Source organism: Myotis nattereri (assembly GCF_964212035.1).
Source record: "Myotis nattereri genome assembly, chromosome: 2".
NCBI lineage: Eukaryota > Metazoa > Chordata > Mammalia > Chiroptera > Vespertilionidae > Myotis > Myotis nattereri.
The window spans coordinates 100,331,877-100,346,368 of NC_138076.1; the positions used below are offsets into that span (position 1 = coordinate 100,331,877).

Sequence of the window (14,492 nt, forward strand, 5' to 3'; positions counted from 1 at the left end):
AAAAGTTATATAGATTGAATAATCAAAAGATAATTACTTTTTAAGATCAAATTTTCAAAAATTTAAGCCAGTGCCTAGAGATATAAGTTTAAGAGATCAACTAAAATATTTTGTTGTGTTTTTTATCTTTTTTTTCCCCCAAGGTTAAAATCCCCTTGTTTATTTATTTCTTTTCCTGATTTTTTTTTATTAATTAAATCTTTATTGTTCAGATTATTACATTTGTTCCTCTTTTTTTCCCCCCCATAACTCCCCTCCACCCAGTTCCCATCCCACCCTCCTCCATCACTCCCCATCCACTGTCCTCATCCATAGGTGCACGATTTTTGTCCAGTCTCTTCCCGCATCTCCCTCACCCCTTTCCCACGCAAGAATAGTCAGTCCACTCGCTTTCTATGCCCCTGATTCTATTACAATCACCAGTTCATTCTGTTCATCAGATTATTCACTTGATTTTCAGATTCACTTGTTGATAGATGTGTATTTGTTGTTCATAATTTGTATCTGTACCTTTTTCTTCTTCTTCCTCTTCTTAAAGGATACCTTTCAGCATTTCATATAATACTGGTTTGGTGGTGATGAACTCCTTTAGCTTTTTCTTATCTGTGAAGCTCTTTATCTGACCTTCAATTCTGAATGATAGCTTTGCTGGATAAAGTAATCTTGGTTGTAGATTCTTGGCATTCATCACTTTGAATATTTCTTGCCACTCCCTTCTGGCTTGCAAAGTTTCTGTTGAGAAGTCAGCTGACAGTCATATGGGTACTCCCCTGTAGGTAACTGACTTTCTTTCTGTTGCTGATTTTAAGATTCTCTCTTTGTCTTTTGCTCTTGGCATTTTAATTATGATGTGTCTTGGTGTGGTCCTCTTTGGATTCCTTTTGTTTGGGGTTCTCTGTGCTTCCTGGACTTGTAAGTCTATTTCTTTCACCAGGTGAGGGAAGTTTTCTGTCATTATTTCTTCAAATAGGTTTTCAATATCTTGCTCTCTCTCATCTTCTGGCACCCCTATAATTCTGATGTTGGTACGCTTGAAGCTGTCCCAGAGGCTCCTTATACTATTTTCGTCTTTTTGGATTCTTTTTTCATTTTGTTTTTCGGGTTGGGTGTTTTTTGCTTCTTGTATTTCAAATCGTTGACTTGATTCTTGCGATCCTCTAGTCTGCTGTTGGGAGTCTGTATAATATTCTTTATTTCAGTCAGTGTGTGCTTAATTTCTAGTTGGTCCTTTATCACAACATCAAGGGTCTCATTAGATTTCTTGTAGGTCTCATTAAGTTTATCGGCAGTTTCTAGAAAATTCTTGAAAAACCTTAAAAGTGTGGTTTTGAACTCTATATCCAGTAGTTTGCTTTCCTCCATTTCTGTCACTTGTGTCCTTTTTCTTTGTCTCTACATTTTTTATGCTTCCCTGTGTTGATAAAGTGGTTTTCTGTGCTAAGTGTCCTCTAGGGCCCAGTAGTTCAGCCTCCCCAATTACCTGAGGAGGACACTCTTGGTGCACCCCCTTGTGGTCTTTGTGCACAGTCTTGTTGTAGTTAAGCCTTGATTGTTGTAGGTATCACTGGGAGGAATTGACCTCCAGGCCAATTGGCTGTGAGAATCAGCTGTGTCTGCAGTGGGAGAACTTCTGTGCTGGAGACACACCTCTGGGGCAAGACTTACTTCAATGGGGCTTTGGTGCTCACTGAGTCTGCCCCCTGAGTGTGTCCTTTATGGATCCAAGGAGCTGCAAACTGGATGGTCCCACTCTGACCTCTAGGCACAATGACTCCTGGATCTCTAGGGAGGTGCTAATCTAGCCTCTGCCTGAAGCTATCCAGCAAAAGCCTCCCTGCAGGGCTTGGGCAGGGCGGGTCCTACGGGATCAACAGGGCAGGGCTAACAGTTATGGCTGCTCTCAGAGGCCCAGCTTCTCAGTCTCTCAGCAATTGCTGCAAGCCCCTCCGAGAGAAAGCTGCCCTCGAGTTCCGACTGATGCCAGACAGTCCTGCTTCTCCCATATGAGTCTGGGTCCCCAGAGACTCGCCTGGAACTGGAGCTCAGAGCCTGAGACTCCCTCCCGATTGAAAATGACAACCGCACCCTCAGCCGCCAGCCCACTCCATGTGTGCCTCTGTACCTTAGTATTTTACTTCCGCACTGTGCCTCCTCTGAGTCTCGGTATGCTTTTCTCTTTCTTTCTAGTTGTAGAATTTCCACTCAGACAGCCTTCCTGTGGTTCTGGATGATGTCCATTCTGTCTTTTAGTTGTATTTTTGAAGTGGTTGTTCGATGCAGCAAACTCTGCTGTTTACCTATGCCGCCATCTTGGTTTTCCGTGTTTTTTTTTTATCTCAAAGTCTACTAATGCCTCAGCGAAAGATTTTTAGCTTTCTTAGAGGTTGATCTTTTAGTTTTAATTGAAGAAAACCATATTCCTTGTTCCCCATTTCCTCTAAATTCTGGTTGTCTTTCAAGATCCAAGTTAAAGTGTAGCATCCTCATGATGTATTTCTTAATCATTTCAACCCATGTTGAGCTTCTTTACTTTGATTAACTGTTTCATTCATTCACTCATTCATTTATGTATATTGAGTACCAGTTATGTACTGGTGACTAGGCACTAATGATAGAGCAATGAACAAAATAAAAACATCCTTGTCTTCATGGAATTTGCATTCTAGTGGGAAAATAAATTATACAAATAAAACATATGCACCTATATATATCTATGTAGAAAGGTAGTTAGATGGTATACAAGATAGACATAAGGGTGTAGGTGCTATGGAGACAAATAAAGCAGACAAGGAAAATAAGATGAGTCAGGTAGGGTTTTAGAACTGCACCTCAAAACAGGGTGCTTCTGGAAAAGATTCTCTGAGAAGATAAAATTAAGTCAAGACCTAAAAGAGTTGAAACAAACAGCTGCACAGAAATCTAAGGTGGGCTGAAGCCTGGGGTGGGTAGGGCATGACAAGAGCCTATAGCAGGGTAAAGGGAATGATCGCAGGGAGAGATGAAGCCAGGGAAACAGAGGCACTTGAGAAGTTGAGATGGTTATAAACAGATGAGTTGATGACTTTGAATCTTAGAAAAACTAGCAATTACAAATAAAATTTGTTCAGAACTCATATTTACAATATCATTTAGTCTTTTTGGACATAATGAATCAGAATCAACAATTCCATTAAGACACACAGGCTATAAGGATGAGGAAAGCACTAGAAACCTACCTTCGCAGAATCAGAAACATTATCCCAGTATGGAGAAGGAAAGTCCACTTGTCCCATCAAAATCTGGTCAAAAAGCACCTCCTGGTCATCACCACTTCTGTTTAGATAAACGACAACAGTGAGAGAAAAATAGGACTAAAATGTCAACTCAGGATATTCTTAAGCATTGAAGCCCTTCCTTTCCCCTTAAATGTGTAAAATGAGTTTTAAGCAATTCAAAATGTTAATATGGAACAGTTTTGGTAAATTGCAATAAAATGAGTTTCTAAATTATATGAAGAAGATATATGGAAGGCATGTAAATTAGCATGCACAACATGAAAAAATAATAGACGTTATAAGTCAAATTCTTATTATTGTCTTTTTGTGCTGCAGGCTGATCAGATCTTTCTGAGAATAGGGAAATGCTTTGTTGGTGCTGATAAAAGATTGCTGCCCATACCCACGAAACGGAGGGAAGCCACATAGCAGGATATACGTGATTACACCAGCTGCCCAGATGTCTACCTTGAGGCCATATCTGAAAAAGTAAGTGACATCAGAATTACAAAGTCAGACCAGGACAAAATTGTGGGGCATGGCAAAATAGGTGATTCTCCTATTTTAAACCAAAAAAACTGAACCAGACAAAACAAAAACCCAACAACAAACACTAAATTAAAACCCACCAAGTAAACAGAATTCAAGAAAAGAATAATAAAAAAGAGATTATCTAAGGTACATGAATATAAATCAACGTAATGCATGGCTAGGTTCCTATCCAGATATCAGTTAGTGAAGGGTTTCAGCAAAAAGGTTTATTATAGTCATATCAATTTTACTTTTATGTTCAAGCACAGGTAATTTATTTGGGAGGTGATCCCAGGAAACACCAGCTAAGGAGTGGGGAAATGAGACAGAGAAGGGAAGGGAAGTTATCAAATCAGCTACTAATGAGGGCAACTGGGGCTGAATCTCCCTAGGAGCTCTGAGAGACTGTGGAAGAACAGGAACCTCAGAGTTTTCCAATAGGAGGGTGAGGAGGCTGGGGTATCTATATACTCATTCCCAATAGTAATTGGTATCACTGCTGGGGTGGATATTAATTCCTTGTCACTGTAGCCTTTTTCCTACTCATTCAGGGAAGGCTCCAGCAGCCCAAGGGAGCCCCTAAGAAAAGAGCTGCAGGTACTGTCAGGTAGAAGTTATGAAATAGGTGGTCTTAAGGGTTTACAGATAGAGCACTGACAGCATCTACTACTTTAATCATCTTCCGAGTCCTATTTCAAACAATATGCTAATACTCATCAAGATATATATTTGGATAGAGACACTTTATAGAGACCTGTATAAATAAAACTCATGGATGATAACCAAGCCTCTTCCTAAAAATTAGATTTCATCTTTCCCCTAGCAAATATTTAGTGGATTTGCTCACATGGAGCAAAACAAATTGGCTTGAGTTACTTGCCAGTCTAAAGCAACCCTTTTGGGACATCTGTATTTTGTTTTGTTTTGTTTTGCCATCACCATTTATCCCCTCTACACCCTCTTCCACCTCTACTCCTCTCTCCTCCAGCAATCACCACACTGTTGAGTTCTCTCTATGTCTCTCTTTTTCTTTTTTGCTCAATTCTTCCACCCTACCCCTACCACCAACACCATCCACCACCAGAGCTGTCTGCCTGGTCTCTATCTATGAGTCTGTTTCTATTTTGCTTGGTAGTTCAGTTTGTCATTAAATTCCACATAAGAATGAAATCTTATGGTACTTGTCTTTCTCTGACTGACTTATTTCACTCAACATGATGCTCCCCAGATCTATCCATGCTGTTACAAAAGGTAAAATTTTCTTCCTTTTTATGGCGGAGTAGTATTCCATTGTGTAAATGTACCACAGCTTTTTTATCCACTCATCTATTAGTATTAAAAGACACTTAGGCTGCTCCCAAATCTTGGCTATCCTATCTAATAATAGACAAACATGGTAATTAACTGTAACTTTGCTACCCTTCCCATTGGCTTATCAGCGAGATATGCAAATTAACTGCCAACCAAGATGGTGGCCGACAGCCAGGAGGCTGAAGTGAACAGGAGGCTTGCTTGCTCCAGTGATGGAGGAAGCCAAGGTTCCCCGCCTGCCGCTGCCAGCCTCTGAACTGTAGTCTAAGAAACAATGCTGCACTTATAGAAGCTAAACAAACCCCAGAAACCTGCTTTCAGCCAGCCAGGCCTCAGAGCTGGAGTTCCAACAGTGTTTCAATTATAGAAGCCAAACAAACCCAGATACCTGCTTTCAGCAGCCGAGGTCTCAGAGCTGGAGCTGAGCCTCAGAGCTAAAGCCGGCTCTCAGTTCCAGTGACAGCCATAGAAGGTAAATAAATCCCAGAGTTAAAAAAACAAAACAAAACAGAGGTTGGGAGCTTCAGTCACCCGCCAGCCTGAAAACGGCCCTCAGCCCCTAACCCAGGCTGGCCAGGCACCCCAGTGGGGACCCTACGCCGAAGGGGGTGTGACCAGCTGCAAACAGCCATCATCCCCTCATCCAGGCTGGCCAGGCACCCAAGCGGGACCCCCACCCTGATCCGGGACACCCTTCAGGGCAAACCAGCTGGCCCCCACCTGTGCACCAGGCCTCTATCCTATATAGTAAAAGGGTAATATGCAAACTGACCCTAACAGCCGAAGGACTGGGAATGACTGGTCACTATGACACACACTGACCACCAGGGGGCAGACACTCAATGCAGGAGCTTCCCTCTGGTGGTCAGTGAGCTCCCACATGGAGGAGCCCTGCTCAGTCACAAGCCAGGCTGATGGCTGCCAGTACAGCAGTGGTGGTGGGAGCCTCTCCCGCCTCCTCAGCAGTGCTAAGGATGTCCGACTGCAGTTTAGGTCTGCTCCCCGCTGGCAAGTGGACATCCCCTGAGGGCTGCCGGGCTGCCAGAGGGATGTCTGATTGCCATCTTAGGCCCAATCCCCTGGGGAACGGGCCTAAGCCAGCAGGTGGTCATCCCCTGAGGGGTCCCAGACCATGAGAGGGCACAGGCTGGGCTCTATTGCACCAGGCCTCTAGTCTATCTAATAAAAGAGAAACATGCAAATTAACCATCACTCCATAACTCCGCCACTCAGCTACACCCACCACCCAATCAGAGCAACTATGCAAATTAACCCAACAAAGATGGCGGTTAATTTGCATACGTAGGTGCAGATTGAAGACTGACGATGACTGAAGATGGCAGCGGCCACGGAGCTGGAGCAAGCAGGATGCTTGAGTTCCTCCCGACAACGGAAGAAGCCAAACTTCCCGCTGGCCCTGGACTCCACTCAAGGAGTGGCTGAGAACCTGGGTCACAAGGGGCAACCCAGGCTTCCAGCCAGACCTGGCCTCTGCTGGAGGAACTGGAAAAAGAAAAAAAAAGGAGGGGCTGGGAGCAGCCAGATCAGATAAGTCAAGCCTAGCTGCTGCGGCTGGACCAAAGGCCTGGGTCCCAGGTGCCGGAGGAAAACCAGTGACAGCAGCCAGGGAAAGGAAGGCCTATTGTGCGAATCTTCATACAACGGGCCATTAGTCCAATGATCGGCAAACTGCAGCTCGCGAGCCACATGCGGCTCTTTGGCCCCTTGAGTGTGGCTCTTCCACAAAATACCATGTGCGGGCGCACATGTAGAGTATGATTGAAACTTCATGGCCCATGTGCAGAAACCGGTATTTTGTGGAAGAGCCACACTCAAGGGGCCAAAGAGCCGCATGTGGCTCGTGAGCCACAATTTGCTGACCACTGCACTAGTCTTCTATCTAATAAAAGGGTAATATGCAAATTAGTCTGGGTGGGTATGGCTGCGTGCCACTGGAGGCTGGGGCATTGAGGCTGTATCAAATAAAATAAAATGTGTTCACATGACCTAAAGCACAAACATCTCAGCAGATAGCTCAATGCAGGTTATTGTGTAATCACATTGATTACACAATATTGATTGCACAATAAACTTATTTTCACCAAAAATAAGTAACATCTTCATTTAAAGATGTGCCAGTAAGGCTGCTGAGGCTTTCATCTATCCCTTTCTACACCAACGAGGACAGGATTCAAGGAGGAAGGGCTCCAGTTTCATTTTCTCAGCACCTAGCTAGAAGGCCTCTCTGAGTGACTCTCAACCTCTGAGCCTCTGAGCCCTGTGCAGGACTGGCGCTCTGCTCCAGCCGGGAGCCCCAAAGGGAGGCAGACCGAAGTCCTTTTCCTTCAGGACCCCATTCTCCCTGGGAGTCTGGCCAGGAGGGCGCTCTCCCTGGGAACCCCGAAATCCGCCTCCCTGGCGACTGTGCAGCAGCAGGGCCTGGCGAGCTGCGGGAGGGAGACCTACCCATGCAGATGTGTACACTGGTGGAGGCCACACAGCTGCCATAGTTGAAGTCGCAGCTGCCATAGCTGAAGTCGTCCTCGATGGAGGACCAGGGTAGTGGGGATCGGAGTCCGCCAGGTCGGCAATGAAACCCCAGCTCCCTGCCTAATGACTAAAGCACACGGACCTCAACTGTCCTCGGTCACTTCCTGAGCAGCAGTCAGCCCCGACCAGGGATCAAACCCAAAACCTAAGTAGGTGCCCTGATAGTATGGAACCCAAACCTTTGTTGTGGCAGAGGAGCTCCGACCCACAGCAGGGGCCAAGGCATGTCAGAGGGGTTTTGTTGAGGGGCCCTGACAGGCAGCACACAGGGCAATGGGTTAGAACCTCCTCCTGATACATCAAGGCTGCGGGTTGGATCCCTGGTCAGGGCACAGACAAGAAGCAACCAAAGAGAGCACAATAAGTGGAACAACACATTGATGTTTCTCTCGCTTCCTTCCTCTCTCTAAAATAATCAATCAATAAAAATTAAAATAAAAAATAAACCCTCTGGCTTGCAGAGTTGCTAACATAGTTAGAAAGCGAAGTCCCATCCTTTCCTGTTCATTCAACAAATACTTCATATGCTCCTTCAATAATCACACTGGGGATGGGCGTTTGTTTGTTTGTTTTGGTTAATCCTCACCTGTGGACATTTTTGCACTGATTTTTTTTTTTTTTTTTTACAGAGAATGGAAGGGAGGGAGAAAGACAGAAACTAATGTGAGAGACATCAATTGGTTGCTTCTTGCTAAATCTCCGACCAGGGTCCCAGATTGAGCCTGCAACCCAGTCCGCCTGCAGAAGCACTATCCACTGAACCAAACCAGCATTTTTTTTCTTTTTAAGTCCTCCTCTAAGGATATGTTTTTTTCATTGATTCTAGAGAGAGAGGAAAGGAGAGGGGAAGAGAACGAGAAACATCCATCAGTTGCCCAAGCAATCCGACAGGGATGGAACCCACAACCTGTGTATGTGCCCTCACCTGGAATCTAACCCATGATCCTTTGGTGCATGGGAGGACATTCTAACTACTGATCCACACCAACCAGGGCCTGGAGGTCATTTAAAATTTTTTTTTTCAGATCTGCCCTGGCCAGGTGGCTCAATTGGTTGGAATCTCAACCTGTACACCAAAGGATTTCCTATTGGATTCTAGGTTAGGACACATACTTAGGTTTAGGTTAGATCCCAGTGGGTTAGCAGGTGCAGAGGCAACCTGCTGGTATTCTTCTGTCACATGGATGTTTCTCTCTCTAAAAATCAATTTTAAAAACATCCTCAAGTGAGAATTAAATATATATATATATATATATATATATATATATATTTAAAAATTTTTAGATTTGAAATTTTATTTGGTTCTTTTTCAAATTTTATTTTTCATTTACAGTTCACATTCAATATCTTATCCTATATAATCAAGCACTAATATGCAAATCAACCAAACAGTGGAATGACTGGTCACTATGAACTGACCACCAAGGGGCAGACACTCAATGCAGGAGCTGCTCCCTGGTGGTCAGTGCGCTCCCACAGGGGGAGCACCGCTCAGCCAGAAGCCAGGCTCACGGCTGGTGAGCACAGTGGCAGTAGCAGGAGCCTCCATGGCAGCACTAAGGAGCAGCGAGCTGAACAGTAGGGAGCAGCAAGCAGGCAGGTGGTAAGGAGAAAGAGGGCACAGGAGAGGCTGAGGGACCCCCAGTGCATGAATTTTGTGCACCAGGCCTCTAGTTGTAAATAATGCTGCAATGAGCATAGAGGTACATATATTCTTTCAAAATAATATTTCAGGTTTCTTTGGATATATTCCTAGAAGTGAAAACTCAGGGTCATAGGCAGTCTTATTTTTAATTTTCTGAGGTAAGTCCATACTGCTTTCTACAGTGGCTGCACCAATCTGTATTCACACTAACAGTGCACAAGGGTTCCCTTTTCTCTACATCAGCACCAACACTTGTTTGTTGATTTATTGATGATAGCCATTCTGACAGTGTGAGGTGATATCTCATTATGGTTTTAATTTGCATTTCTCTGATGATTAATGACATTGAATATCTTTTCACATGGTTATCTGTATGTCCTCTTTGGAGAAGTGTCTATTCAGGTCTTTTGCCCATTTTTTAAATTGCGTTGTTTGTCTTTCTTTTGTTGAGTTGTATAAATAATTGATATATTTTGGATAGCAACCCCTTATCAGATGTATCATTGGTGAATATGTCCTCCCATTCAGTGGGTTGTCCTTTCATTTTGTTGATGATTTCCTATGCTGTGCAAAAACTCTTTAGTTTGGTGTAGTCTCATTTGTTTATTTTTTCTTTTGTTTTTCTTGCCTGAAAAGGGAAAAATATTGCTCCAAGAAGTGTCTGGGAATTTACTGCCTGTTTTCTTCTAGGATTTTTATGGTTTGGGGAAGCTAACATTTAAGCCTTTAATCCATTTTGAGTTTATTCTTGTGTATAGTATACTAGTAAGAAGGTGGCCTAGTTTCATTTTTTGGCACATATCCGTCCAATTTTTCCCAACACCATTTATTAAATATATTATCTTTACTCCATTGTATGTTTTGCCTCCTTTGTCAAATATTAATTGACTATAAAGGCATAAATTTATTTCTGGGTTCTCTATTCTGTTCCCTTGATCTACATGTCTGTGTTTTATGTTAGTACCATGCTGTTTTGATACTATGGCCTTGTAGTATAGTTGACATAAGGTAGTGTGATTCCTCCAACTTTGTTCTTCTTTCTGAAGATCAAGGTTGCTATTTGGGGTCTTTTGTAATTCCATATAAATTTTGGAATATTTTTTCTAGTTCTGTGAAATATGCCTTTGGTATCTTGATAGGAATTGCATTGAATTTGTAGATGGCTTGACTGGGAGTCATATCAATTTTAAAATACTGGTGGATTTTAAATGATTGGTGGAGCCTTAAGACTATCTAACTCTCTGAAATAATAAATACTTATAGGATGTTTTCCAATTTATAAAGCACTGACACAAGTTATCTTTTGTTTTCCCAACAAATCTGTTTTACAAAATAAGTATTATTGCTTATTTTATAGAAGAGAAAACTGGGGTTCAGAGGGGTAAATAGGTTTGCTCAAAATCACACACTGGCAATGGCAGAGTTGGGCTCTAACCAAGGTCTTCAAGAGACCTACCAAATCCTCCCTCTATCCCATACCACTCCCTCCAGCAAGTCTCAAAATACTAACAGTAGAAACAGAGCAATGCCTAAAATAGCACCCTGTGAGGGAGGTCAGGCATGGCTACAGATGTGTTCTTCCAACTCACTCAAATTTGATTAATAGAAAAGTCCTCATTACCTCACATCTCACCTTAGGGGTTTCCCTATTGAAATTCCTGTTTTGTATTTCTGCCTTTCTGGTTTATGGTACAAGCAGAAAAACTATCCCTAACTAATCACAGTGGATATATCCTACTCCATTAGCTGTGGTTTTGTGCTGCTGATAGGAAAAAAAAAAAGTAGGGTTATATTCCCTTACTGCCCCACTCTTTCCTAATACTTCTGTTTACATACTAGTATAGTGCTGCAAAACCTTGCCTATGATGCTGGTGAGAAATAGGGATCTTTATTAAAAAAAAAGCATTTTACTTACCAGACCTAAGTTAAATGCTGACTCACTACTATCTAGTCATGAACTTACACTATATTCAATTATCCAAGCCTGAATTTATTCATCTGCCAATCAGGAATAATACCATCTACTGGAAGAGTAAGAATTAAGTAAAAGAGCTTAGTTCCTGACAAAGAATAGGTCCTTGGTAAGTATTAGGCCAACCCCCTTTCTAGAAATTTTCACTCTTCTTTATACTGCTGCACATAGAAACCAGCAAATTCCCAGTGACCCTGTGATACCTAAGAGTGTTTGTACCTCACAGATAATCAATGGTGCCAAGAGAGCCAAAATGGAACCAAGGCTGAAGAATAAGGCCAGCTGAATGAAATAATGAAAGGAGATTGTAATCATGGCACACCACACAGCAGTGTTTGCTTCTTTTATCTCCAAAAGTAAGTTAATTATCAACACTGTATGTTTTTCTGTTACTCCAAACATTTTTTTTACTCTGGGGTTAACAACTGCTGTTCTATCTTTAACAAAGGCCAAATGAAAGCCTTAAACAAGTTACAGTAATTGGCAATTTGATTGGGAAAAAAGAGAAAATGGCTCCTACTTTCAAGTAAAAAAGAGTGAAGAAATCTGATAGCTACTTATCTGGATGGGACAGAGCAGTACTGTTTCTCCTATTCTTGAAGCAGACTAGTTCTTTGGCAAGCATATCCCACAGGAAGCACTTACCCAGTCTCTGCAATGATTTCTGGAGCCACATATGTTGGAGTGCCACAGACTGTGTACAGGGGACCATCCACAATGGTAGCCAGTCCAAAGTCACCCAGCTTCAGTGATTTGCTGCCATCTTGGTGTTCATACACCTAACATGAAAGTAAAAAGTGAAATCCCCTTAACCAATAGCTCAGAATCTCTTCCCTGAAGAAACGAGGAGCATTGTGGTTTAAATTGAATGTAATTATGATAAAAACTTCAGATAATTATGCAAGGATATACATATGAGGATATCTTTCTTTAGATTACTGCCAAATTAGAAACATGATGAATAACCAGCAAATGGAAATCTGTTAAATAAATTGTGACACATTTGTACAATAAAATAAGTATTATTGCTTATTTTATAGAAGAGAAAACTGAGGTTAAATAAACTATGGCCAACAAAACAGTGACGTAAATTTATTGAAATGAACTATGTCTGGAAGTGAGGATAACAGATTTCAGATTGGTTTGCATTAAATGTCTATTAAAGAAAAATAAGGGCAAAGGAAAATGAGAGACCATGGTGTGTCTGAATCTGGGTAGTAAAATTATGGGAGTTGACTTTTTTGGTTTTTGTTTGCTTATCTGAATCCGATGTTTCTACAATTAAAGCTGATTTGCATAATACAATGAAATATAGAACGTCTCTAGTGAAGTATCTCCAATTTCTGAAAATAATTACCTTTCTTTAAATGTAAGAAGCTTTAAAAATGCAATTCTTTAGTAATTGAACAGAAAGTTCTACATGTGTATTAAAATACTTTATTTTTTAAAGTAAGTAACTGAAAGGGATATTAATATTTCATTTCACCTGTGGCAATTTGGAAAGATTTATCAAGTGTGGAGTCAGCATTCTGCCCAGGTTTCCTTACTAAGGCAGTAAAAGTCTCCAGATTTTCATCCCACAAATTAAGAGAAAGGTGCATGTGACCATAGGCAAGTATTTACACTGATTTAGTTCTAGCCCAGGATCAAACCAAATGGATCTGCTCTAAAATGTCTGCCAGCCCTGGTTGGTTTGGCTCAGTGGACAGAGTGTCGGCCTGAGGACTGAAGGGTTCCGGGTTTGATTCCCAGTCAGAGCACATGCCCGGGTTGCAGGCTCAATCCACAGTATAGGGTGTGCAGGAGACAGCCAATCAATGATTCTCTCCCATCATTGATGTTTCTATGTCTCTCAACTTCTCCCTTCCTCTCTGAAATCAATAAAAATATATTTTAAAAAGGCTCCCAGACAATGTCTATTATTTCAAAGAAAACATCAAAAGGTATTCAGAATTCTGATTCAGTGCCCACATTGAAGTCAATAAGATAAAGAAAACAATAGTAAAAGACTAATATTCCCAGCAAAGGCAGGAGATGCTTCAAGGACATGGAGAAGTTTTCCTTGTATATCAAAATAATTCTTCCAGTGAGTTGAGGTCTACATGTTCTTCTGTTATCGCTCTATGATCACGTGTACTTGCTCTAGTAGTTTGAACCTCTCCAACAGCAAGGCACATCTCCACACATCAGAAGTGCTGTTATCATTCCCACATCATGTCTGCCTTTTGGAAAAAGTAGATTAACTTTTCATGTCACTGCAGCAGAAAGTGCAGATGTTTGGCTCGCTAAGCTACATGATCAGCAATAATCATTTGTATCTGTTTTGGCAGAGTCAGATAATCAGATCCTCCTCTCTGGAGATACTGCATCTTTTCTGGGCAGAAAAATATTATTTTATTTTTTCTCCACACTCCACACTCGGAACATGGAGTTCTCTCCCTAAGGGCATGACTATGGTCAAATGGAAGCTGCCCTTGTGCAGGTGCCCAGAGGCTTCACCAGCACTTGGGTTGTTAGGATAAGGACAACTGTATGTACTTAACAGATGTGGCTTTGCCCAGTTGTTATCAGGGATGGACTATCCTTCCTTACTTTGACGAAGCAGCTGTCCATCCCTGGTCAGCACAAACAAGTTTGAGTTATGAACTTTAAGCTATCAGAGCTGCAAAGTACAATATCATCCGCAGACTGAATGAATGCTCTTAAGAAAAAAAAAAAAATCCCTAAATTGTAGTCTTAGCATGTTAGCCATTCTTGCTATCCAGTGATAAGCAAATGTTTTTCATGAAAAGAAATCTATTATGAAAACATCAAGTAGATCATTAGGTTTATTTCCCAGAAAGAGACACATTTTTTACTTCCTTAATTCCATTTTGTTAACAATAACATTTCTAAAAGGCAAAGTAATCTCTTGCTTTGATGTTCTGTTAGGTCAGATTTCAATTTTCACACCACCATTTACACAGGAATCTTGTGTTTTTTTCTAAACATACTATCTACAATCACCTAACTTGATTCAAAAGTTGGACGAAAGCAGATGTTGGCAGATCTAGTCATAAGTTACATTTTAGTTCTGAATATGATTATGTAATTCTCTTTATTATTATTTTTAATCCTCATCCAAGGATATGTTTTTATTGATTTTGAGAGAGAAAGAAAGGGAAAGAGAGACACAGAAAAAGAAATATTAATGCAAGAAACATTGATCAGTTGCCTCCTGCATGCTCCC

At 41.6% G+C, this 14,492-nt stretch overlaps 1 protein-coding gene across 8 annotated transcripts in view; it reads right to left on the bottom strand.

Annotated features, from left to right (window-relative positions):
- Positions 1-14,492, bottom strand: part of DCLK1 (doublecortin like kinase 1) — a gene marked incomplete at its 3' end in the record, with an annotated part of 550,874 nt that overhangs the window by 35,588 nt on the left and 500,794 nt on the right. For all 8 annotated transcript variants that reach the window (XR_013995514.1, XM_081083037.1, XM_081083039.1 and 5 more), the window contains 3 exons: positions 11,909-12,042; positions 3,658-3,735; positions 3,216-3,312 (listed from right to left, as the gene is read on the bottom strand). Coding sequence is in view for 7 of the 8 variants with exons in the window: in XM_081083037.1 (XP_080939163.1) it covers positions 3,216-3,312; positions 3,658-3,735; positions 11,909-12,042 (309 nt within the window). The remainder of the gene's footprint in view (positions 1-3,215; positions 3,313-3,657; positions 3,736-11,908; positions 12,043-14,492) is intronic.